Genomic DNA, 23,704 nt, shown 5'->3' with positions numbered 1-23,704 from the left:
TATTTTTTTCTTAAATTTGTAAGATGTTAGTTTTATAATTTACCAACCATCAATAATATGAAAAAAAAGAAATCATCAAACTTCTTGTACTTTTAAGAGGGGGAGCATGAGAACTAAATTGTGATGTTGATTGTGACGTTGAATTGGACAACACACACTTTATCTATTTGTATATTTTTTTTTTCCTAATATTTGCAAAACTGTACAAGGATATTTAATTTTTGAAAAATTGTTGACAAAAAAAATCTTCTCTAAAAACATGATAAAAATAATATCTATCTTTACAAATATGTAATAAATGAATCATTAAAATAATTTTATTTTTGTTTAATAAAAAATGATTTTATTTTCATATGGCACTAAGGTAGAGTCAGGTTTTCCTTTGGAGCTCTGACCCCTCAAGCCTGGTTGCTCTTGTTCACATGATTAGGGGTCAGAATTTCAAGTGAGATTTTTGGCCTCAAAAGACACTTAAATAAATAAATAAATAAATAAATAAATAAATATATATATATATATATATATATATATTTATTTATTATTTATTTATTTATTTATAAATATATAAATATTATATCATATATTATCTCTACTTAAAATTATGAGATACTTTTAAGTTTTAACTAATGTATGATTTTAATAAATTAATTAATGAAATTTAAAATTTTATATTTTTTAATGTTTACTTTTATTTAATAGTGTCTCAGTTAAAAAAATATTATTAATTATTCCCTAATTAATATATTTAAAAATTATTAATTACACTTTAAAAAACTTAAAATAACTTATATTTTTAAAAAATATCTTATAATATTAAAAGAAGAGAATATATTAATATTTTTATATTTTCAACTCATCAACATAACTAACCAACTAAGCAATTATTAACATTAACATTAACAATATTTTAAACATGCCCTAACTTGAGACACACAAGCTAGCATCATGGAGTTGGGCAAATATTATTAATACAGACATATAATCATCAATTATTATTAATACTTTATTTAATATAAAAGTATGCCAAAAATATAAACTTTTTATTTTTTCTATATTTATCTTGAAAACCAGTATATTAAATATAAAATAGGGTTAAAGTACAAATATACCCTTGAAATGTCACACAACACAGCTAATATTCTTAAATAAATAGTTGTTATATTAATATTTTCATATTATAAAATTATTTTAATATGGCTATGCATTTTTATATTATTTTTTTACAATAATACTATATATATATATATAAATAAATAGCACATTAAATAAAATTTAGGTCCTATTCGACAGTGTAATATGAAATGGAATAAAATAAATATTTCGAACAAGTTCTTACAATTTTTTTATTTGAAGTGTTTCAACCTTTTTTTTATAGATTTAAGTATATATTGGTTAAATTAAAAATAAAAAATCTGATATTATTTTAATTAAAATATTTAAATCTATTATAAAATAATTTTATTTTATTAAATTTTTTTATTCAAAATTTAAAAATAAAAAAATCTGTAATTTCTTTTTTTTTATTGACAAAATCTGTAATTTCTTTATTTCGAGTTTCTACAGTTTCTTTCAACTTTTTTTGGTTTAGCATTTTTTTTAAGTTGAAGGCAGCCTGAGAAGCCCATGAAGCCCAATAAGGATCCTATGGCTATAAATGTGGGTCTGAGAACAAAGCCAGAAGGCAGCCGAAACCTAATCAGGATGGATTTATGATTTTATTTCAATCTTCTTCTGCTTCAAGTTCTTTCTCTGCAGTATGTGTTGTTCTTGTTGAAGTCGTTGAAGGTGCGATGATGATGAGAGTAAATAATCTCGTTAATCTGATCTTTATGGTGTGGATAAACTTTCTCTTCCATTCAACTGCTCTCTGAGCACCTTCATCTGAGTGTCTCTTTCAAATTGATAAGCCTTTTTCCCCCCGTTTTTGATGTCGTCATGTTCTTGTATTTTCTGTTTCTTTTTGGTTCAGTAATGGTCCTGCTTGATTTTTTGTTTTGACAATAATTTTTCAGAACAAGTGTTTGATAATATGTTTTTGGTGATCTATTCTGAAAAACAAGTTGATAAATATGTGTTCTTAAAATCAAATCAACTTTTTCAGTTTTGTTTATCTTTTAACAAAAAGGGAAGAGGCTGTTGCAAAGAGCAAATGCTTTCATTTATGGCAGTTTTGTAAATATTGCTAAATAAACTGTCTCCATTGTGTTTAAAATTCTTTTGATTTTTTATTTCTGAAAGTTGTGTTATTGGTTTAATTTTGTTCGATTGTGAATGGTGCCCGCAATGCTGGGACAGACGACAGTTAACAAAAATAGAGTTTATTAAATCAAAATAATATCAAATCACTTCAACAAAATCTTGAATTAGATTCTTCCTTCCTGGTGTTCGGAAAACTATTTAAAATGCTTGAACAGTATAATTTCAATGCACATAAAATAACCTTTTTTACATATTAACATACCCCAGCAACTGTTGGGGTGATTACCCTCAGTGCTCTGCGTCTAAAAATTATAGCTTGGTGGTATGCAAATTATTTCATGAGTAGGAGATTACGGGTTCAATTTTATTTCTAATCTTGTTGGGGGAAAAAAAAAGAGCGTGATAGAAAATGGGGGCAATACAAGAATTTAATCAGGAAAATAAAAGCAAAAATTAAACAAAAATTGCCCAAATAGATGAGCAATCGTGTTGAAACAACTCAACAATGAGAATTGATACAGTTGTCTTCTGCCAAGATAAAAATAACTAGAAAATCTGGGCCTATTTTTAATATTGACGAAAGGTTATAATTGTTACATTTTTAATATTTGATGTTTATTTTACGTCATCTCATAATTTAAATTATTTGATGATTCTTAAAAAATAATTCTTAATTAAATTTGTACTTTTATCTTAAAAATTATTCTGCAAAACTAAAAAATTAGAATATTTTTTAAATGTTACTTTTTGTTCTGCAAAACTTAGGGAGAACAAAAAGTAAAAAATATCATACTTTTATTAGTAATAATTATGTTAATAAAATAAATTATTCTTTCTCAGTTTAATTCACCAATTTAGACATGTATTTTAAAATAATGATTCAAACTATTTTTTTTTCTTTTTTAATATCTAAAACTTGTTTTGAAAAACTATTAATTGTTTTGAGAATATAAAAACAGAAAACAAAACCAAACACATCCATGTTTTCTTTACTTGCTTGATTAGGCTCCAAATTTAAGTTTGAGAATTACTGATTTGTCATTTGAGGATTTTATCAGTTGCTGTAGTGCATTTCCGCTTACAAGAGAACCTCATATCAGGGTGGAATGGCAAACCCATGAAGGCGTCAGAGTCTAGTTATGCATCTTAAGAGTCAGATAATCTTGCAGATCAGAATCAGAAGATGCAATGCTGAAGTTGCAGAAAAGGAAGTAAGACAACGGTATTAATGTGGAAATGTCAGTACTAGAAGAGCTCTTATTTCCAACTAGTCCTTTTCATATAGGCACGGGCATAAGTTGCTGCAACCGTGTTATTGGAAATCAGGAAATCTTCTCACTTACTAACCCCATTTTTATATATAAAATATTTTTAATCAAATCATATAAATTAATAAAAATTAATTATATAATTAAAAATAAAGCAACATTTCAATTTTTCCCTTAATTATTGTAACTAAAAAATAAATCTCTTTTTTCAAAATAAATTAATAAAACCACTTATCTTTTTCTCTTTCTAATTTAATCAGGACATAATAGTTCATTCATTAACAAATATGCTAACAATCTCTTCTATTTAAGGACCAAAAAAAAATTTTAAACGATATTTTATATATAAGGACGGAAGGAGTACTTGTAAATCAAAGATTGGATCTCCTTGGTCACATTTTGCTAGATTAATTGGCTCCTTGCAAAGTTGCTTCCACAAATTGTTAGTGAATAAACACAATCAAGAAGTTTTTTAATTAAGGTGCATCCCTGACAGCATGTAAATGAGGGGCAAGAAAGCTGTAGAATAGATGTGAGTGAGTGATCAATATATCAGTATCAATACATTAATATATAAAATTGTGGCATTTCCCACGTATCAGTTCCTTCATAAAAACAAAACCTATTAACTTTTTTAAAAAAATATATTTCAATAATATATGGTTGGTTCTATCATAGAAGTCACGTTATACATCATTGTTATTGCAAAGGTCCAGTAATAACTAGTAAATGGCTCATGAACTTTATTTTGATATACTACTCTGAAGGGTCCTTTTTAACAATAGGGAAAATTAATCTTTTAGTTCTTCAACTTTTAATCCATTTATAACTCAATCCCTCAACTATGACTCACTGTGACTCAGTCCCTCAACTATGACTCACTTATGACTCAGTCCCTCAACTTTTGAATCACTTATAATTTAGTCTCTCAACTTTTTTTATTTCACTTTTTTTTCACATCAAAGAACAAAAGGAAGGTATTTTAGAATAATATATAAACATTTATTTTATCTTTCTTATTTGATAAGGAAATTTAAAAAAATATTAAAAAATAAGGACCGAATTATAAGGGAATCAAAAGTTGAGAGACTGAGTTACAACGGGTTATAGTTGAAGGACTGGGTCGCAATGAGTCATAGTTGAGGGACTGAGTTACAAGTGAGTTAAAAGTTGGAGGACTAAAAGATTAATTTTCCCTTAACGATATCTAGAAAACAGCAAAGCATGATTGATTTTGTATAACAGTAGCAACATGAGGTAGATAGGAAGAAAGTAAGAAATAAGCCTCCAGAGCTTTTCAGCCAGTTGGAGGAACCTCTCCTCTCATTATCCTCCACGGACCACCATAAAACTGTGGTTTCATGAGAGGTACAGCTTCCCCAGGGTGCTCTTCCCAGTATTTTTCCTGTGACATTGCAACATCACTTCTTAATTCAGTAATTAAAAAATAGATTCTAAATAGAGTTCCAAAGTTAATAAAGTAAGTTCTCATGACATAATAACAATCATTAAACAATATGCAAAGGCTAATCCAAGCATCATGATTTTTCATCCACAGTAAATTATTGGCTATTGCCTCATTTTTCTTGTGAATGCATAAGTGAATTTTGCAAAGAGGTGAAAACACCAGACATGTTATCCGCGGCCATACAACAAAACAGGTTTTGTCACAAGAATTTACTAATGATAAAGGAAATCAATACATTAATGGAGATCAGAGGACAACCACAAATCAGAAAAATTCTAAACTCATCAGGTCAAAAGAACTTTGCCAATTCCCATATAAGCCACAAGGAAATAACAACCCCCCTCCCTTCCCCAACCAAAAACAAAAAAACAAAAGCCATTTGAGGAAGCCCAAAGTAAGAAAAGAAACCAACGCTCTCCCAAAGACGTGGCAAAAGAAACTTCTAATAAAAATTTGCATTCTGATTTAAACGAAAAACATGCACTCTGTTCTAATAAACACCATAATCCAGCAAAAATAGCGCACTGTCACAGCTTTATTTACTTTCTCACATTCTGTTCTGATAAACACCATAATCCAGCAAAAATAGCACACTGTCACAGCTTTATTTTCTTTCTAATAGACAGACCAAACCATCTTCCCTTGAGCTAGAACCATGGAGAAGACGGATACAAGGGTTTTGAAAACATACATATTTTTCATCAAAGAGTAAAGATAAAAAGAAACTGATAATAACAGGCAAACCAAAGCAATATGCAGCTCATGCTATAAGAATGGAATTCAAAGCAATCTACACTAGAAGAAAGATTGTTGAAGACTTGAAGGTGTTAGAATCCATGGAAGTGATGGTTTTAACAATGACTTTAACTTCTGATGACCAGGATATTTAAACACTAAAACTTGTTATTTCAAATAATTCTTGGTACAAGCCAAACTTTACTATTATTTTGCTTGTGATCACCAAAACATTAATAAAACCACAACATTGCTGAGCCAAAAAACTAAACTAGAAACGAAGTAAATTAGGGGAAGAAAACCTTTGGCCAAAATAATAATGTAAAAAGAACAGAACCTTGTAGCGTTGCTCAGTGATAGCAGCCCCAATGACTCCAGTGTAGAAAGCAGCAATATAAATGGTTACCAAAGGAGTGAAGGATTTGGGTCTTCTGTACGGTTCAATCATGTCCCAGAGAATGGTTCTCTCCCACTTTGTGTACAAATAGTCTGCATATTTCCTCCAAAGATAGCTGGCCATTTTACTACCTCCCCTTAAATCCTGCAAATGGGTCTACGAAATTACTTTCAAAAACTGAAAACCAGAAACAGAACTAAGCCTAGCAGCAGGGATTTGACAAGAATAAGAAATAGAGAACCTTTGTGTTTGGGCTTTTAACCAATAAACTTGTAAACCCCAGAGAGAGGGTAAGTTATGTTTGGATGGAGGGTAATAGATGATAAGGGAAGGAAAGAACATATTTTTATTCAAACGTTTTTGCAGATTTATATTTCAATAAAACAAATTCTATACTTCCTTTCCCATTCATTCTCCTCAATCCATTCACACAATAAATGCTTCTGAACAGTTCAATTAAAGATGATAATCAATTATGAAATTAAGATTAGCTAAAGAGCTACATGGCTGTTAAATTTTAAGGTAACAAAAATAAAAGACAGAAAAGCATAACATTGGCCAGAAGGATTAGTCCATGCCTATAGTTCTTGCATTTTCCTCACTCATAGACCAACTTTCCAATTATTCGACAGTGATGATGAATGTCTAATTCACATATTTTCATAAAGCACCCGTGAACTATACTTTCAAAGCCACTAAAATTCTACTGCTAAGTGCTACCTCCTACAAAAGAAGGATCAATTTCTTAAGTATTAGATGTCCTTCAATAAGCACAAGACATAGAGAATTCTTTCAAACATCCAATCATGATATATTTCCGTAGAGCTTCGAAAAAATATTTCCTTTTTCATAAACCTATAAAAAAATGTACACAAGTTCTGCCCATTAAAAAGAATTCAAATTTCGTACAGGCATTTTATCAAATAAACAGAGGGAAGTAATTTTGGCTTTAGAGCTACGTAATTTATTTTGATCCCCGTAAAAAATGAAGCTAATTATTGTGCATCCCCACCCAATCACAAAGGCATAAAATGCTGGCTTCTAACTAATCTAAGATAATCGATTAGAACAAATCCTATTAACCACAAATCTCAAATCAATGAGTTGAAGAACGGAGAAAGTAGCAGCCACGAAACTCTTCCACTTCGGGGGCAACAAATCTTACGCAAGAGGCAACGAAATAGTAAAAAACCCAACCGGTTTTTGGAAAAACACAAACCGATCTGGCCGCCGCGGTGGTTCCTGGTGACTGGTGGCGGTGAAGATTGACGGCAGTGCGAGAAGTGGAGCAGAGCTGCATTTTTTCCCCGGCAGTGAGGCTGCACTTGTTTTAATTAAGTTCTTTTGGGCCAAATGTTCTTTCATATCAATATGTATACTGTATATATAAATAACGTGTATATATAAGGAGCAGCTTGCTGCTTCCTAAATGCAAAATCATCACGTCTTAAAACTATTGAACGGCAACGAAAATTTTAGAAGCTATATGCAGCTTAGAATAATCTTAACATCAAGCAATTTCAGTTTCCCTAATACGGATCAAACAAGAAGAGCGAGGAAACAAGCTCAAATTATGCTTATAAAGAATTGCATTGAGCTTAGGAATACAGAGATTGGGAATGGAGGGGACAAATAGTGCGAGTAACCTAGTAGGAGAGCAGGGCACGGGATTGCTATTAAGTATTAACCAAAGTTCGAACTTGTACTTGAAGAATTATAAAATTCCAGAATAAGAAATCAAAAATTAAATCTCAAGTTAAAGGAGAATAAAGAAACGTACAGCACGGTACTGTTTGGATAGCCCCTTTGGTAATTGCTGCCACAGACAAAGACGAAGAAGGAGAGAGAATTGATGTAGGGAGGCGAAGTTGCGAAGAGCCAAACTGCGGAATGCAAAATTGGGACGCCAGTTTAGAACTTAACAAGAATCGAAGGAGAGAGGTGAGAATTGAGAAGGGGTGGGATGCTGAAGCCGAACTCAGAAGGATGATAGTTTTTGTTTTTGTTTTTTCTGCTTTTTAAAAAATATTAAAAAAAATATAATTTTAAATCCTTATACTTTACGCACATTTTATTATTAATTACTATATTTGTTTAATCTTTAAAGTTCCTGCACTTTTATTTTTAATTATTTTAAATCCTTCATGAACAAAGTATAAAAACTTTGAAGAAATTTAAAATATTAAAAAATAAAAATGTAGGAATTTAAAATATTAAAAAAATTCAAGGATCAATAGCAAAACGTGAATAAAGTGCAAGAATTTAAAATTATATTTTTTTTAAATTTAATATAGATCTAATGAAATAAACTTATTTATAAATAATTTTCATAAAATTCAAAAATTACAATTAAGTTTCTTAAGACTAAAGTGTAATTTGAAATTATATTACAATTTAAATCACTGATGAGATAGTTACATATAATTAGTATTAAACTTATATTATAATGTATGATCAATTTAAATATTGAATATATAAAATTATAATTATAAAAAATTAAAATTGTTGTAACTTACTAATGAAGTAGTCATTAATTATTCAATTAATGTAATATATTTTTAATAATGAATATTATTATCTTTGTAGCTCAATTTCAATTTATCATCAGATTCCAAAAAAATTAGCTCTAATTTTTAAATTTTGTGATATTTATTTGTTAATAAGTCCACCCTATAAGATCTATACATAATTTTTCTTTTTTTTTTCATGTAGGAAAATAGGAAAATCGAGCCCAAACTTATATTATAAACTTGATCACAGCTCAACCCAATCCAATTGCTCAAATGACTCCAATCTTTGAAGCAAGCAGTTTAAACACTCCTATCCTTTTTGGAAAAATGAATGAGACTGCATTTATGATTCATGTCGTGTTTCATTTTGAAAATCGTCACATGTCATTTGGGATTGAAAAGAGACATTCCAGTAAATAGAGGAGATGTGGAACAGAAGCATAAATAATAACATTTATTAAATTACATTATTCATTGAGTCCAAAATCAAAACAATATGAATATATAAATTTAATTATTAAATTACAATTTAAAGTAAAAGATACAATAATCAAATACACGACAATGACAAATAACCTCTAGTCTACAAATATAATGACAACAAAATTAGAGTTTCTCAACTTTAATAAATTAGTCAAACACAAATGAAGTAATGCATTATTCCTCTTAATAAAAAATATATACATTAAATAAATAAACTATTACATAGTAATAAAAGGAAAAAAGTAATAATCTGTATATTATAGTCAGAACAGGACATGACATTTCGAAGATAGTCCTGTGTCCCACCCATCCTGAATCATTTTTTTTTCATTTTATAAAGTCTCGTCTTATTTTTTCATGTCAAAATAGATTAGTCCCAACATAATCAGAATAAAGTCGAATTGATTATACACAAGTATGAACACCCTTGTTTGTTAGCCAATGATCATGCGATCTTGCTCTACAAATATATATATATATATATACACACACACATAGAGCACTAACCACTAAGTCTAAATAACGATTCACCAATAAGTATGAAATTTCAAATTCAAAATCATGAAAATTAGAAAAATGTTTTAAAAAAGCTACCCCCAATTGAACCTAATAATGCTTAAATTTAACCTTGTCAAATAGTCATTTAAAAAAAAAAAGTGTTGCCTTACAAACAATGGGAAATAAATAATTACAGTTCAAGATCAAAAGATTCTAAAATTTTAGTAAGAGAGTAAAAGTCATTAAGTAATTTGACATTGATGGTCTGATATTTCATAATTTGACATTACTAGTTACTATTCCAAAATTTCACACTAAAAGCTTTTGTGAAAATTTGATATTATTATTTTCAATAAAAAATCAAAGGTCATTAAATAAATTCACACAAATATTTTAAAATTTTGACATTGATATTACAAATTTTGATAATAATATATAACTTTGGAATATTGTTGTCAAAATTTGAAATATTAATGTTTAATTTTAGAATTTCTTGTTAATATCAATACCAAATTATATAAGGATATCCTTTCCTGAAATTTTAGAATTTGTAGTCCACAATCAAAATTAAAATTCATGTTTTGATTACAAAGTTCAAACCATCACTAATTCTTTTCTTGCCATCATATATCTCAATCTCGTTGCAATGGAGTCCCTCCCCATTTCAACTTTAGGGTTATTAACCGGAGTTATATTTTCTCTATCCATCGAAAATGTGAAATGAGTCAATGGACCACAGCAAGAAATAAGAGGCCTATATTATGCAAAAAGCACTAACAAGCTTATTTTGTATTAGGGCTGGGATGCTAATTTAAGCTTTATTTTCAATGACATAGAGATTCTCTTATTAGATGATATCATGTTCAAAATATACTTAGATATTAAGAGATTTGCTTAGATTTTTCATATCCGACATTTCAAAAGTGTTTCTTCACTTTTCAAATCTCAAATGTTATTTGAATACTTATAAGAGGTGTAAAAATATTCTCTAATTAAATTTTCAACAAGCGTCTAAAAATGAATTTTGGCAACTCTAAGCCTTTTGAAATGGAGAATATAAGTTAGATAATTAATTACAAGAAATAAGTGTGTATTTAAATAATTTTTAATTTACTAAATTGACTTTGAAAAAACATATTAAAATATAAATTTTGTTACTTGATTTTTACTAAATTAATTTTTTATTAATGAAAAACCAAACATACACTAAACTAAGGCATGTTTTTTTTATAGGCATTCGAGCATTGGTTCAGAGCTTCTTCTTTTTTTTTAATGTATCCAACCATAATTAGTTGCTAATTGAAGTTTTAAACATTTAGAAGATTGCTTATACATGACTTTATAATTCACTCAATTCTTTATTTGAAGAATGTGCTGGATGCGAGTTGAATGGCCGGAACATATCCACTTTACCTTAAACCACCCCCCCTTTTTTTCTCTCCTGAAGTTTCTTTTTTGACTAAGGAAGCAATCGGAGTTCTTTTAAAGAAGCAATTAAAGTTTTGAACAGTTCACTGAAAACGAGTGGGGACACCCCCGCCAGAAAAAATTGCAAAACGAACAAGTGGTCAATGATCAGATGATAACGTTCGTAATCTCATCCTAGAAAACATAGATTTTACACACACACAAATGCAAATAACAGTTGTAAGTATTAAATTTTAAGATTTGTAACGAATTTTTATATTTCTATTTCATCTTAGTGATTGTAACAGCGTACTTAGCTTGGTCTAAAGAACATGTTGCTGTAGTAATTTAGGAAAAGACATCTCTTTTATCACCTGAACTTTCACCTGTGTGTGTGAGCCGGGTCTGTGTTTGAATATATATAATCTAGAATAATTATTGTTTAATATATTTAGTGTACTTATGGGCGAAACAAGACGGAGATAATAAAGCAAGGAGCTTTAGCAATAATCTGCAATATTATTGTTAAGACAAAACGAGGCCCTCCATCCTCGGCGGGAGTGGAAGATCAGAGGGGCCCATCACTGAACAGAGAAGCAGAAGCCATTCGAGGAAGAGAACACTCTAGCCCATGTGCGCTTCAGTTTTCACACTGCCAAATTTGTTTGCTTCAACTCGGGATCTCTCTCTCTCTCTCTCTCTCTGGACAGAAACTTGAGAAAAGGATACCAGACATATATTCACCAAGAAATCCGATGCCATTATCATCACAATCTTCTTGGTTTTTCACAACCCTTCTGTGTTTATTAGACGTTGCTTTTGCTGGCGACCCGTTTGTTTTCTACGATTGGACTGTGTCCTACGTTGCAGCCTCCCCACTGGGAGTTAAACAAAAGGTTTGTTTTCCTATCTTTAATTTTCTTCTCATTCCGCGTCTCTTGGCAATTCTCATAGTTACTCTTGCAAGTATGGTGTAGTTTCTCTTTTATTTTTGATCCTCAAATTCTATGCTTTTAAGCAAAATTGACACTTATTCCTGCTTGCTGAATTTTGGCTTGGTTGATTCGAATCGGTTTAGGCGAGCTCAGTATTTTAACCAAACTGACAAATTCAGTGTAATGAATTACAAGTTTCTCAGTTCAATTTGCTTTTAGTTGTGATTATGGAAGATAGTGTTGAGTCTACTACTTGGATTCTATAATGATTTAATCAACAGATTCATGTCTGATAATGGGAATGTATTACATAACTGACTTGAAGGAACACTCTTATGGGGTTTCCAAGTTGTATAATGAGATATTGTCACAAGATTTACTACATGGAGCTCTCACAATTGCTTTGTGGGTTTCCAAGTTGTATAATTCACTTCTGTGCAGTGCTATTATGAGTTCTTTAAAAGGTTTGAATTTTGAGGGCTTTTTTTGCTCGCAAGAAGTTGTAAGCTGTCAATTCTCTAGTTCTAATGTGAGATCATAATTTCAGGTAATCGGGATCAATGGGCAGTTTCCAGGACCAATTGTGAATGTCACCACAAACTGGAATGTTGTTGTCAATGTCAAGAATGACCTTGATGAGCCATTACTCATGACATGGTAGCACAAATTTATGTTGTCAAGAATGATGATGATAATTAATAAAGATGATGATAATGATTCTGTTGAATAGTTAAATGCAGGAATGGCTTACAACACAGGAAAAACTCATGGCAAGATGGAGTTTCTGGAACTAACTGTCCAATCCCTGCTGGTTGGAATTGGACCTATGAGTTTCAAGTCAAAGATCAGATAGGGAGCTTTTTCTACTTCCCTTCCCTAAACTTTCAAAGAGCTGCAGGCGGATGTGGTGGAATTATCATAAACAACCGAGATGTTATTCCTGTTCCTTTTGGATTACCGGATGGTGATATTACAATACTTCTGAGTGATTGGTACACTAAGAGTCACGAGGTCTCACTGCTTTCTGTTTTTAATTTTTGTAATCATGTCAGTTCATTTAGAGGTGTTGACAATGCTTGTGGTCATTCAGGACCTCAGGAAAGATGTGGAAGACGGACGTGACCTTGGAATCCCTGATGGTGTGCTTATTAATGGTCTAGGTCCTTACCGCTATGATAACACACTTGTCCCAGGTGGCATTACTTTTCAGATAATAAATGTTGAACCAGGTAAGAATTCAGGACATACTTAACATTTATGTGTTTATATGATAACACTCTGCACTTTCCTTACCCCTTTGTTTGAATTCCCCACCCATCTTGTATATGCCTTTGACCTTGTATTTTATTTCCTATAATCCTCTGCCTGTCACTGAAGCAATTAAAGCATTACCCTTCAATGATTCATCTGGTATGAGATTCAAGAAATTCTGAAGCTTTTAAAAACAGGATCAGCAGGTAGCAGCCTTATCCCTATCCTACGTATGCTTTGAAAGGAACAACCCATATTTTATTTGGATGAATTAGGACAATTCTGAGGAAAAACCTTTTAAGAAAAGATAAACGATTCAAGCAGAATTCAAAACTGATTAAAGATAGATTGCAGAACCTGATAAAGATACATTGCAGAACCTGATAAAAGGATGGCAGACCACTAATCACATATCACAGAAGGAGGACACCTTGTTGGCATAACTGAGTCAAAGCACTTGGAATATTTGTGATATTTGTGATTATTGGTCTCTTATCGCAAAACCGTAGGAGTTACTGCTGAATAGTTTCCAGCCTTTGCTAGGAAAAAGCCTTTTCTGTACAAAGCAAAATAATTCAGATAAAATTCAAAGCGAATTTTCTAAATGGTTCTGTCAATTCAAGGCATTTCCCCCTGTTGAGATTTCAAGAAAATCACAAAATATATTATGGAACATGGTTCTGAAAATTCTGACTACCATTTATCAACTAGATACAAACGTATTTGGTGCAGCCAAAGGCAGCCACCTATAACATTGTCAACTAGGAGCAGAAAATTTGGGGCTCAAGAAAGTATTTAGCTTATGCAAGATGCAACTGATGAGAAATTTGTGTTAGCAGTTGCTAGGAATAACTGGCTAGGCTTTTATGGGTGGGGTCCAAAATACCCATACAAGCCCGTTTAAATTCATTTCATTGGAATATTATTCTTTTTCTTTTGTCTGCTGAGATTTTAGCTTGGAGAGGCTAGAAATGGGCACGTGCCTTTTTTACTATAAATTGTTAGTCACTTTCATTTCTTACTAGATTTGTGTTTATATTCATATTTGGGGATCATAAATGTCCATTGCTGGTTGCCCACATTCTATGTCAAACAGTGTCTAAGATAGTTGTCAATGTTTTGTTCATAGATTGCCTTTTGCCTTTAAAAACAGCCGGATGTTTATTTATCTCCATCACATTTATTTACTTTAAAGAATAAATGTTTCTGGGGCATGTCCTTTTTTTTTTTGAAAAAAAAAAAAGATGTTGACCTCTATCTCTTCAGCTAATATGAAAGCAAGAGGATTTATATTTTGTTCTGCAAAATAAAAAATATTTTGAATGTGTAATTTAAACTGTGATCTAATGATGCATTTAAATTTAGAATTAATCTGACAAAATGCATATTCAATTCATTTTTAACATGCTTGTTGTTTATCATTCTGTCTGAAACAGGGAAAACATATCGGCTCCGAGTGCACAATGTTGGTATTTCAACGAGCTTGAATTTTAGGATACAAAATCACAACTTGCTTCTGGTGGAGACTGAGGGATCGTATACAGTTCAGCAAAACTATGATAACATGGATATTCATGTGGGTCAGTCATATTCATTCTTGGTTACAATGGATCAAAATGCCAGCACTGATTACTATATTGTTGCAAGTCCTCGATTTGTTAATTCTTCTTGGGCTAGAGCTACTGGAGTTGCCATTTTGCATTACTCTAATTCCCAGGGACCTGCTTCAGGTCCTCTTCCTAGTCTTTCTGATCAAGATAATCCTTCTTTCTCAATGAATCAAGCTCGATCAATAAGGTTTTTATTCCGGACCTGTCTTCTTTTCCCATTTTAGGATTGCTAGTTCATTTCAGTTTGAGTTTAGGTATTGGAGTATTTTATTTTCATATGGATTCAGACCATTCAGTTTCCCATTTGATGTTGGCATGTTTTAGGTGGAACGTATCAGCCGGTGCTGCACGCCCAAACCCACAGGGATCTTTCAGATATGGTGATATTACTGTCACAGATGTTTATGTTATTCTCAACAGACCTCCGGAGCTTATAAATGGGAAGTGGCGTACTACCCTCAATGGTCTGTCATATTTACCACCTTCAACACCTCTGACACTAGCCCAGCAATTTAAAATTCTTGGGGTGTACAAGGTTGATTTTCCAAATAAATTGATGAACAGACCTCCAAAAGTTGATACCTCTCTGATCAATGCTACATACAAAGCTTTTATTGAAATAATCTTCCAAAACAACGACACCACAGTCCAGACCTATCATTTGGATGGCTATGCATTCTTTGTTGTTGGGTGAGATTTTTGGCTTTAGAACTATCTATCATGAAACATGTTTTTAGGAGAAGACTTAAGGTTAAGTTCTTCAGGTGTTTCCTATCACGGTTCTTCAATCTAAACATGGCATGGGGGGAAAAGTTTTCAAAAGGTTCAACCTTGATTGGAAAAAAGATAAATCTGTCAAGTTAATTGAAGAACCTGATAACAAACAGCTAAAAGCCGAACCTCAGCTTTGTCCTTTTTTGTTCTAAATCTTCTCTGAGTTTAAATATTGGAATAAGAGTTAGTTTCTTATTTCAACTGCAGTATGGACTTTGGAATATGGACAGAAAATAGCAGAAGCACGTATAACAAGTGGGACGGTGTGGCTCGCTGCACTACACAGGTATTCCTTGTTTGTTTAGGAAACTATCTCACGGCTGTGAACAACTTGAACACTTTCCTTTTTAACAAGAAAATGGTATGATGACAAGAAAACGACAGGTTGGTTGTAGATTTCCCATCAAATCATCGTGTTGCTTTATTTATTGCTCTACTTCCTATGAAACTATAATCCTTATAATTAGGCTACTGTTTAAAATCCAGTAAAGGACAGTTACAGGGGGGAAAGAAGAAAAATTCTATTATACGGTAATAGCAGAGTCACTTTGTTGTGGATATATACTTGGCATTATTTTCTTCTCTTCAACATTAAACCGTCAACAAAATGATATTAGATTGTTTCCTCATATTATGTATTTTGACCTGCTTTATTATGTAACAAGGTAATTTTCATTTGGGAATTAATTATTCAAAATTTGAGACAGTTGGAATAAACTAGGAATTAACTAGGAGCTTAAAGAGAGCCTTTTGAGCTTTGGCTTCCGTTTTCTTGTTAAACCTTGATCAATGAAAATTGAAAAATTGCTTTGAACTGAGTTTTGAGAACTTTGTTCCTTTTCTTTATTCCCTTTTGCTGCTGCAACAGCTTTCCTGTTAGCCATCTCAGAAATAATTATGTCTCGTTGGTTGCATTTTTCTCAAAGACATGATAGACATTTCCCATTCACAAAACTATTTTATTTCATTCCATTCTATTTTTCTTCTGCATACCAAACAAGATTTTAACCCGAAATGTCAAGCAAAATGGGAGATGAATTTGACTTGGCTTGTTTGGCTTAAGTGTAGCGTGTAATAATTTGTTCGTAACATGTCTGTAGGTCTTTCCAGGGGCTTGGACAGCCATTTTAGTATATCTTGACAATCCTGGAATTTGGAACCTTCGTGCCGACAATCTCAACTCTTGGTATCTTGGCCAAGAAGTTTATGTTCAAATTGTGGACCCTGAGATGAAAAAGGAAGAAGCTTCTTCACCTGAAAATGCGATATACTGTGGCTTACTTTCATCGCTACAAAAGTAAGTGCTTCAGAAAACAACCTCATCAATCTTCAGATTTAACCTTTGGCTTCATTTACTTTTGTATGTAAAGTGAAATCTGCTTTCTTTTCATGGTACTATATTGGATTTTACTTGTAATTAATGTGTTCTCTTTAATGTAGTTCTTTTATATGTTTCTCTTCTGCAGGGAACAGTCTCACAAATTCCAGTTCTCTGTTGGGCCCTCTCTCTGCAGTAAATATAGAAAAATATTATTGATGTTATTCTTAGGGTTACTTGGGAATTTTATTTTGTAACTGAGTTTCTGAACTTGTAATGAGATCAAGCATGATTAATTTGTAATCTGAAAGTTGTCAATTCAAATTTTATAGGCACAATCAAGGAGAGATTTTTTTTTTTTTTTTTTTTTGGGGGCAAGAATGTGACATGTTGAACAAGCATCAGCATGTGCCCTGTGAAAGTAATTGTAAACTAGAGTATATTACGGTTTAGTTTTTATTCTCATTTTTTAGTTTTAAAAATTATTTTGTAGTACAGTTTTTAAAATTGTTTTTTAAAACAAAATAAAATAAAAACTCGTTTGATTATGTCAATTAAAAGATAGTTTTAAAATAAAATATGGAGTGATAGTGATGGTTGTAGACAGTTAATAGTGATAAGTAATAATAAAAATTGATTAAGATAATTATAATTTTCAATAATTAAATATAGTGTATTTTAAAAATAAAAAAATAAAATGAAAACAATTTAAAGTTGGCTTTAATTCTTGTTTTTAAAAACAAAAAATAAAAAGTTTTAAAAATAATTATATAAAAAATATTTATTCAAATAAGTTTTAAAGTTTTTCTGTTTTCAAAAATACAAAATACTTTTAAAAACAAAAAATGTACAAGTCATTAGTATCCCCCCCTCTCTCTCTCTCTCTCTCGCTTTTCATATGATGTTCGTGCTTGATAATATAGTTTTATCATATAGAAATGATTTTATTCAATTTTGTTTGTTATTTTTTATAGTTTAAAATTGTATTTGATTATATGTAAATGAAAATTCTTACTCTGATCTTCATTGTTTAAGTTTGTACTAATTAGTATAAATAAAGTAACTTTTTTACCTGAAAATAATTAAAATAACTAAGGTAAAGCCAAATTAGTACACGTAATTGTTCTATGATTGAGTGCTAAAGTCATTGAAAGAGTTGCACACAATTATCACTACTTGAATACTAAATACAAAGCATACCCAATAAAAGAAAGGTCCAAGAAAGAAAATTTAGGAAAGGACAAACAAGGCTTCAATAATTTCAACATCACGGAAGAAAAAGAAGCAAAACGAGATCAAGAGATTTTGAGAAACGACAACTTGCATTATTTCTTAGCCTCCGGTCTACTATTTTAAAAGAGATATTCAGCAACTTTTATGCATATTAAAAAAAAAAACACTTTATCCTGTAGTGCTTATTATTGAGTATTTTTAAATTATTATTCTATCTTATGAATATAGTTTACTTATTCATCTTCACATTTTCATATTTTATTTTTATTTTTAATTTATGTTTTAATTTATTTCATTGTTTTCTATTTATCTATAGTAACCAAACGGGAACTTGATTTATTATTGTCTTTCTATACATGCATGCTAAAGAGCATTAAGGGAAACAAGTAATCAATGCTTCTAGAAATGAGTTGGATCATATAATATTAATTACCGTAAATTTAATAATAAAATAAGTCATCCATGTAAATCTAACAATGTTTAAATTTAAATTAATGGTCATACATGATATTAAATACCGTGAAGTTTATAATAAAAAGAGAAATGACTTGATGAGTAGCTGGTGCACGTGACTAAACCTAACAAACGGATTTGAATCCTATAAATTCCTAAATCTACTCATATAATGAGTATCCTAATTATAATAATTGAATTTTATCAATATTCAAAAATTATAAAAATTCATTTTTCTTAAAAAAAAATCAAATCAATTAATTTTTACGATCAGAACATTCCTCACATACATTGCCCCCTCTAATATAATTTTGAGTTTCTCACAATCATGTCATGAAATTAAATGATTATTATCATATTACGTGCAATACTATTGAATGAGTGAATTTGTGTCACTCATCAAATTCAAATCCAACTATATTCAACTTAATCAATCATATATCTCTCTATAAATAGAGTACAAGCTCCTCATTCCTCAATACACTAACAAGCTTCTCACTTTCTTAGTAGGTACACTAAATCACTCATCTTACAAGATGGCGATCACTGTCGATGCACTTCTTCTCCGAGAACTTGGTGTAGCCATTCTCATATTCATCATCACACGCTTCTCTATTCGCTTCCTTCTCAATCTCCACCATCATCATCGTCATGACACTAAGAAACTGCCTCCAGGTCCCAAAGGATGGCCAGTTCTTGGCGCCATTCCTCTCCTAGGACCCAAGCCTCATGTAACCTTCACAAACATGGCCAAGAAATATGGTCCCATCATGTACCTTAAGATGGGTCCCTGTCACACAGTGGTTGCCTCAACCTCAGACGCTGCCAGGGCATTCCTCAAAACCCTCGACCTTAACTTCTCAAACCGTCCTGTAATTGCAGGGTCAACCTACCTTCGGTACAACACAGACGACCTCGTGTTTCATGAATATGGACCAAAATGGAAGCTGATGAGGAAGCTAAGCAATCTGCACATACTTGGGAAAAAGGCTCTTGATGATTGGTCTGATGTGAGGGGAAATGAGGTGAAGCACATGGTAGGTGTGTTGTGTGAGTTTAGCAGAAAAAATGAGGCAGTGAAAGTGAGAGAATTGTTGAGTTATGTGATCACAAATATTCTGAGTCAAGCAATACTTAGCCGTCGTATGTTTCAAAACGAGGTTTCGGAGTGTAAGGAGTTTAAGGACATGGTGGTGGAGTTCATGGTGCTTTCTGGGATGAACATCGGAGATTTTATGCCGAGGGTTAATAATTGGATCGACTTGAAGGGTTTGGTGAGAAAGATGAAGCGTTTGCATGAGAGGTTTGATGCTTTATTGAAGAAGATGGTGGAGGATCATGAAACGACGCTTGATTATGAAGGTAATAAGAAAGCAGATTTTCTGGATATTTTGATGGCAAATAGAGAAGAGGCCTCTGATGAAGAAGGAGGGCTCAACTTCACCAATATCAAGGCTATACTCTTGGTATGATCCGTTTCTATTCCCAACTTGTTATGTTTGACTTGCTTTAAAGATACTCGCTCACTTGTTTTTTTTTTTTAACCATTATTTACTTTGACAAGAATTTAAAACCTTGCATTTATGGGGTCATATATGTTTATAGCTATTTCAATTCCACTTATATAAAACTAAATCATGTGGAGTATTGATGCTCCCTTGATTTTTTTATGAGACAGATTTAACTACTATATTTTAAATTATAACTCTAAAATTATTTCATCTTTGAACAAATATTTTTCATATATATTTTTTCCTCTCATTCCCTCTCTTTCTCTCTTAAATTAAAAGTATCATTTTTAAGGAGCATTTTGAAAAAAATATTAATTGTTGCCTAGATTTTACAAAGTATTGTCACATAAATATGTAATAATAACTTTAAAAAGATGTCTTATAAAAATAAAGGAAGATGTATTAATCATTGTCATCTCTTTTTCCGAAAAATAATGGACTTGGGTTGTACAAAATTGAATTATTTCAGATTTAATTTCTTTTTGTATCCAGAGTCTTTATTATTAATTGCTGATATTAGAAAAGATGTTACGGGTCAATATTTTGTTTGTTTAGGTAGATATCATATAAAAAACTAGATGAATAGCTTTAATTTGATGCATTCCATGAATTTCAAAAGTGATGGTAGAAACAAGCAATAGGAATGAGTTGCGTGCAGGTTAATTTTAATCACATAACTGGTGGGGTGGCAAACTTCTTTGATGCACTCAGGTTCAAGCCTCTCACACTAGTCACTAAAACATTTGAATAATCTAACAAACTAATTGGTCAGTAAAAGATATAATGACTCAATAATTAGTCAATGCCAAATTGATTGCTATTGGAATTCATTCCTAATTACGTCAAGTTTTCTCAGATAACTTATAGCCCCAAAATGATTTAGGAAGGCTAGACTTGTGTTTCTGTACGTTGCTCTCTCTAGTCTTAAGTACTTCCTTCATTTTTATATATAAAAAAAATTATATCACATAGTTTAAAAAAATCAGTTAACTATAATAATTATGTCTGAAAATAAAATAACAAGTGGACTAAAATACCTTGTGTTAATCAATATAAGTATACATTAATTATTTTTTACTAATGTAAATTATGAGGGGTGATTTAAAAAATGTGTAATAAATACTTATTGAAATGAGTGATTTTGTTTATAAAAAAATACAGGTTAAAAGTGGTAGTTTCTCTAACAATAAAAAACGAAGGGAGGTATAACATAAGAGATAGATAATTAAATTACAAGACTAATAAAAAAGGGGAAAATATAATTTTGGATCCCTATATACTTTACTTGCATTTTGCTTTGAATTTTTGCACTTTATTTACATTTTTCTATAGGTCCATACACTTTTTTCAGTATTTTAAATTTCTATACTTTTATTTTTTGGTGTCCTAGGTCCCTCTATGGTCCCTACATTTTGTTCATTTAGAGACCTAAAACAGCAAAAAATTAAAATGTAGGGACTTAAAATATCAAAAAAAAAATATGGGGACCTATGACAAAACGCAAGTAAAGTGTAGGAATTTAAAGTTATATTTTCTCATAAAAAAAATTAGTTACTTCAATTATTTGTAAAGAAGTATGTACTGTTAATGTTTGGAGAAAGAATATAAATTTAAAATATAAAGTAGATTGAGATATTATTTTTATGATTAAAACAAATCTCTGCACAAGTTCTTATATTTAGAATCGGAGGCAGTATTCTACACGGCTTCACGTGAGAGAAATGTCAAGTTTGTCGATTTAATTTGTCTTGATGTATTTGTTTAATTTATAACTCTTGACCAATATAATTTTTCTTGGACTGAGTTATGATTAAAACTAATTAAATTAACTTGATTTCTAATAGAGTATATGAATAAATTACTTCTTGAACTTTAGGTCCAATAACACTATAGATCCTAAATTCATTTATTGTATAAATTATTCTCAACTTTTAAAAATAATGTAATATAGTCATTAACAAAATTTAACTTTAATTTAGTTAAATAAAAAATGATAAAAAAAGATCTTAAAAATGATAGAAAATGACAAAAAATTACAATAAAAGACCCATAAATTACAGACAACTAAGGATCCCACAAAATTACAGAAAAATTAAAGAATAAAAAAAAATTGATCCTTTTTTATCAATTAATGGTCAAAATCAATTTTTGTTAATAGTATGAGTCATATTATATCTTTTTTAAAAGTTGATGAAACAATTTGCACAATAAACGAGTTTAAGGTCCATAATGTTATTAAACCTAAAATCCAAAGCATAATTTGCTCACTTGCCTTTTTTAATATTAGAATTGAATTAACTAAATTAACTTCCACATCAATGTCGTTAAGATTAATATGATAGATAATAACTATGCACAGGAGCATAGTAGTGGCTTAGGCCTATATACTTATGTTCGAAATTCTATATGGACTCGAATTAAACAAAATGTCGATGTTCAACTTTATCATCATCATTATCATCAAAATTTTATATTCAAAGCAATTTTACCTAAATCCTAATCTAACCACAAGTGTGTGTATATGTTTTCCAGAATTTTTTCACTGCAGGGACACATTCATCATCAAGTACAATAATTTGGGCGCTAACAGAAATGTTGAAAAACCCTAACATCCTCAAGAAGGCACAGAGAGAGATTGACCAAGTGGTAGGCAAGGAAAGACTTGTTCTTGAATCTGACCTTCAAAACCTTCCATACCTGCAAGCAATTTGCAAGGAAACATACAGATTACACCCATCAACACCACTAAGTATTCCTAGAATCTCAACTCAAGCCTGTGAGATCAATGGCTATTACATCCCCAAGAACACATGGCTCAGTGTGAACATATATGCTATAGGACGAGACCCTAATGTGTGGGACGATCCATTGGAATTCAAACCAGAGAGGTTTATGATGAGTTCTGATGGGAAGATTAATGAAAAGATGAAAATGAGCCTAAGTGGTACAGTTGATTTTGAGTTGATTCCTTTTGGAGGAGGCAGGAGGGTGTGTGCTGGGTATAGAATGGCTATGGTGGTGGTTCAGCTGATTCTGGGAACTCTGGTTCACTCTTTTGATTGGAAATTGCCTGATGAAGAAGAAGATGGGTTGAACATGGAAGAGGTCTTTGGTATTACTGTTCATAAGGCTGTGCCTCTTTCTGCTATGGTTAGCCCTAGGTTGTTGCCACATGCTTATAAGTGATCTGTGCTAGTACATGCATGTATGGCTTGTGTGTTGTGGGTGTGTTTCTAAGTTTATCTTTACTGTGGATCCTTAATATTCTCCTGTCATGATCAATATATATATCAGGTGTTTTCCTTCAAATTTTATATATGGTCATTAGATTCATTCTACTTCTTCAAATTAAGATCACTCTAGAAATTATATATATACTTTTCAATTTGGGAATTCCTCACAGCTGTAAGTAAGGTGAAGGTAGAACAATGTATATGAGTAGGTCATATGACATCGCTTAAATAACTTGGTATGTTAATTAGAGTTGAGTTGAAAAAACATTGACCCAACTAAAAATATTTTTTTAAAAACCAAATGTGATAGCTATTGTGAATTAGAAGTGACTTACTTAACCCATATTAAAAAAATTATATAGAGAAGGAGGAAAGATTTTAAGTTTCTAACATTACTTACTAAAAAAGAAAAATTGAAAAA

At 31.0% G+C, this 23,704-nt stretch overlaps 3 protein-coding genes and 1 non-coding gene across 5 annotated transcripts; 3 read left to right on the top strand and 1 right to left on the bottom strand.

Moving 5' to 3' along the window:
- Window positions 1-1,786: 1,786 nt before the first annotated feature.
- LOC129289733 (small nucleolar RNA U30) lies at window positions 1,787-1,873 on the top strand. Its single transcript, XR_008588222.1, has one exon. It is a non-coding gene; the product is annotated as a small nucleolar RNA U30 (small nucleolar RNA).
- Window positions 1,874-4,004: 2,131 nt separating this feature from the next.
- On the bottom strand, window positions 4,005-8,033 carry LOC129288009 (uncharacterized protein At4g29660). Of its 2 annotated transcripts, none has more exons than XM_054924315.1 (3): window positions 7,848-8,033; window positions 6,008-6,211; window positions 4,005-4,872 (listed from the first exon to the last, which is right to left on the bottom strand). In XM_054924315.1, the coding sequence occupies exons 2-3, from the start codon at window positions 6,188-6,190 to the stop codon at window positions 4,765-4,767; spliced, it is 291 nt and encodes a 96-aa protein (XP_054780290.1). In that variant the 5' UTR covers window positions 6,191-6,211; window positions 7,848-8,033; the 3' UTR covers window positions 4,005-4,764. The 2 variants fall into 2 exon arrangements, with proteins under 2 accessions (XP_054780290.1, XP_054780291.1); XM_054924316.1 differs by lacking the exon at window positions 7,848-8,033 and adding an exon at window positions 7,287-7,622.
- Window positions 8,034-11,420: 3,387 nt separating this feature from the next.
- Window positions 11,421-17,210, top strand: LOC129287875 (monocopper oxidase-like protein SKU5). The gene is made up of 9 exons (XM_054924139.1): window positions 11,421-11,861; window positions 12,448-12,557; window positions 12,641-12,911; window positions 12,991-13,129; window positions 14,588-14,948; window positions 15,086-15,451; window positions 15,743-15,821; window positions 16,636-16,832; window positions 17,002-17,210. Exons 1-9 carry the CDS (start codon window positions 11,721-11,723, stop codon window positions 17,108-17,110), a joined length of 1,773 nt encoding a protein of 590 aa, XP_054780114.1. The 5' UTR covers window positions 11,421-11,720; the 3' UTR covers window positions 17,111-17,210.
- Window positions 17,211-19,014: 1,804 nt separating this feature from the next.
- LOC129288592 (flavonoid 3',5'-hydroxylase 1-like) lies at window positions 19,015-23,364 on the top strand. The gene is made up of 2 exons (XM_054925239.1): window positions 19,015-20,005; window positions 22,583-23,364. Exons 1-2 carry the CDS (start codon window positions 19,076-19,078, stop codon window positions 23,234-23,236), a joined length of 1,584 nt encoding a protein of 527 aa, XP_054781214.1. The 5' UTR covers window positions 19,015-19,075; the 3' UTR covers window positions 23,237-23,364.
- Window positions 23,365-23,704: the final 340 nt, after the last annotated feature.

This window comes from Prosopis cineraria, unplaced genomic scaffold, assembly GCF_029017545.1.
Source record: "Prosopis cineraria cultivar Desert tree isolate PC_DT_omini unplaced genomic scaffold, ASM2901754v1 PC12, whole genome shotgun sequence".
NCBI lineage: Eukaryota > Viridiplantae > Streptophyta > Magnoliopsida > Fabales > Fabaceae > Prosopis > Prosopis cineraria.
The sequence above is the reverse complement of the archived record's forward strand: the minus strand, read 5'-3'. Positions and strand labels throughout refer to the sequence as shown.

Excerpts from the sequence above, each read along its gene's own strand:
- LOC129288009 (XM_054924316.1), bottom strand. The coding sequence starts at position 7,367 with ATGCAGCTCTGCTCCACTTCTCGCACTGCCGTCAATCTTCACCGCCAC. Across the intron at positions 6,212-7,286 it reads CCACCGCGGCGGCCAGATCG|GATTTAAGGGGAGGTAGTAA; the intron begins GTTTGTGTTTTT and ends ACCCATTTGCAG. Across the intron at positions 4,873-6,007 it reads TCACTGAGCAACGCTACAAG|GAAAAATACTGGGAAGAGCA; the intron begins GTTCTGTTCTTT and ends GCAATGTCACAG.
- LOC129287875 (XM_054924139.1), top strand. The coding sequence starts at position 11,721 with ATGCCATTATCATCACAATCTTCTTGGTTTTTCACAACCCTTCTGTGT. Across the intron at positions 12,912-12,990 it reads GGTACACTAAGAGTCACGAG|GACCTCAGGAAAGATGTGGA; the intron begins GTCTCACTGCTT and ends GTGGTCATTCAG. Across the intron at positions 14,949-15,085 it reads AATCAAGCTCGATCAATAAG|GTGGAACGTATCAGCCGGTG; the intron begins GTTTTTATTCCG and ends GGCATGTTTTAG.
- LOC129288592 (XM_054925239.1), top strand. The coding sequence starts at position 19,076 with ATGGCGATCACTGTCGATGCACTTCTTCTCCGAGAACTTGGTGTAGCC. Across the intron at positions 20,006-22,582 it reads ATATCAAGGCTATACTCTTG|AATTTTTTCACTGCAGGGAC; the intron begins GTATGATCCGTT and ends TATGTTTTCCAG.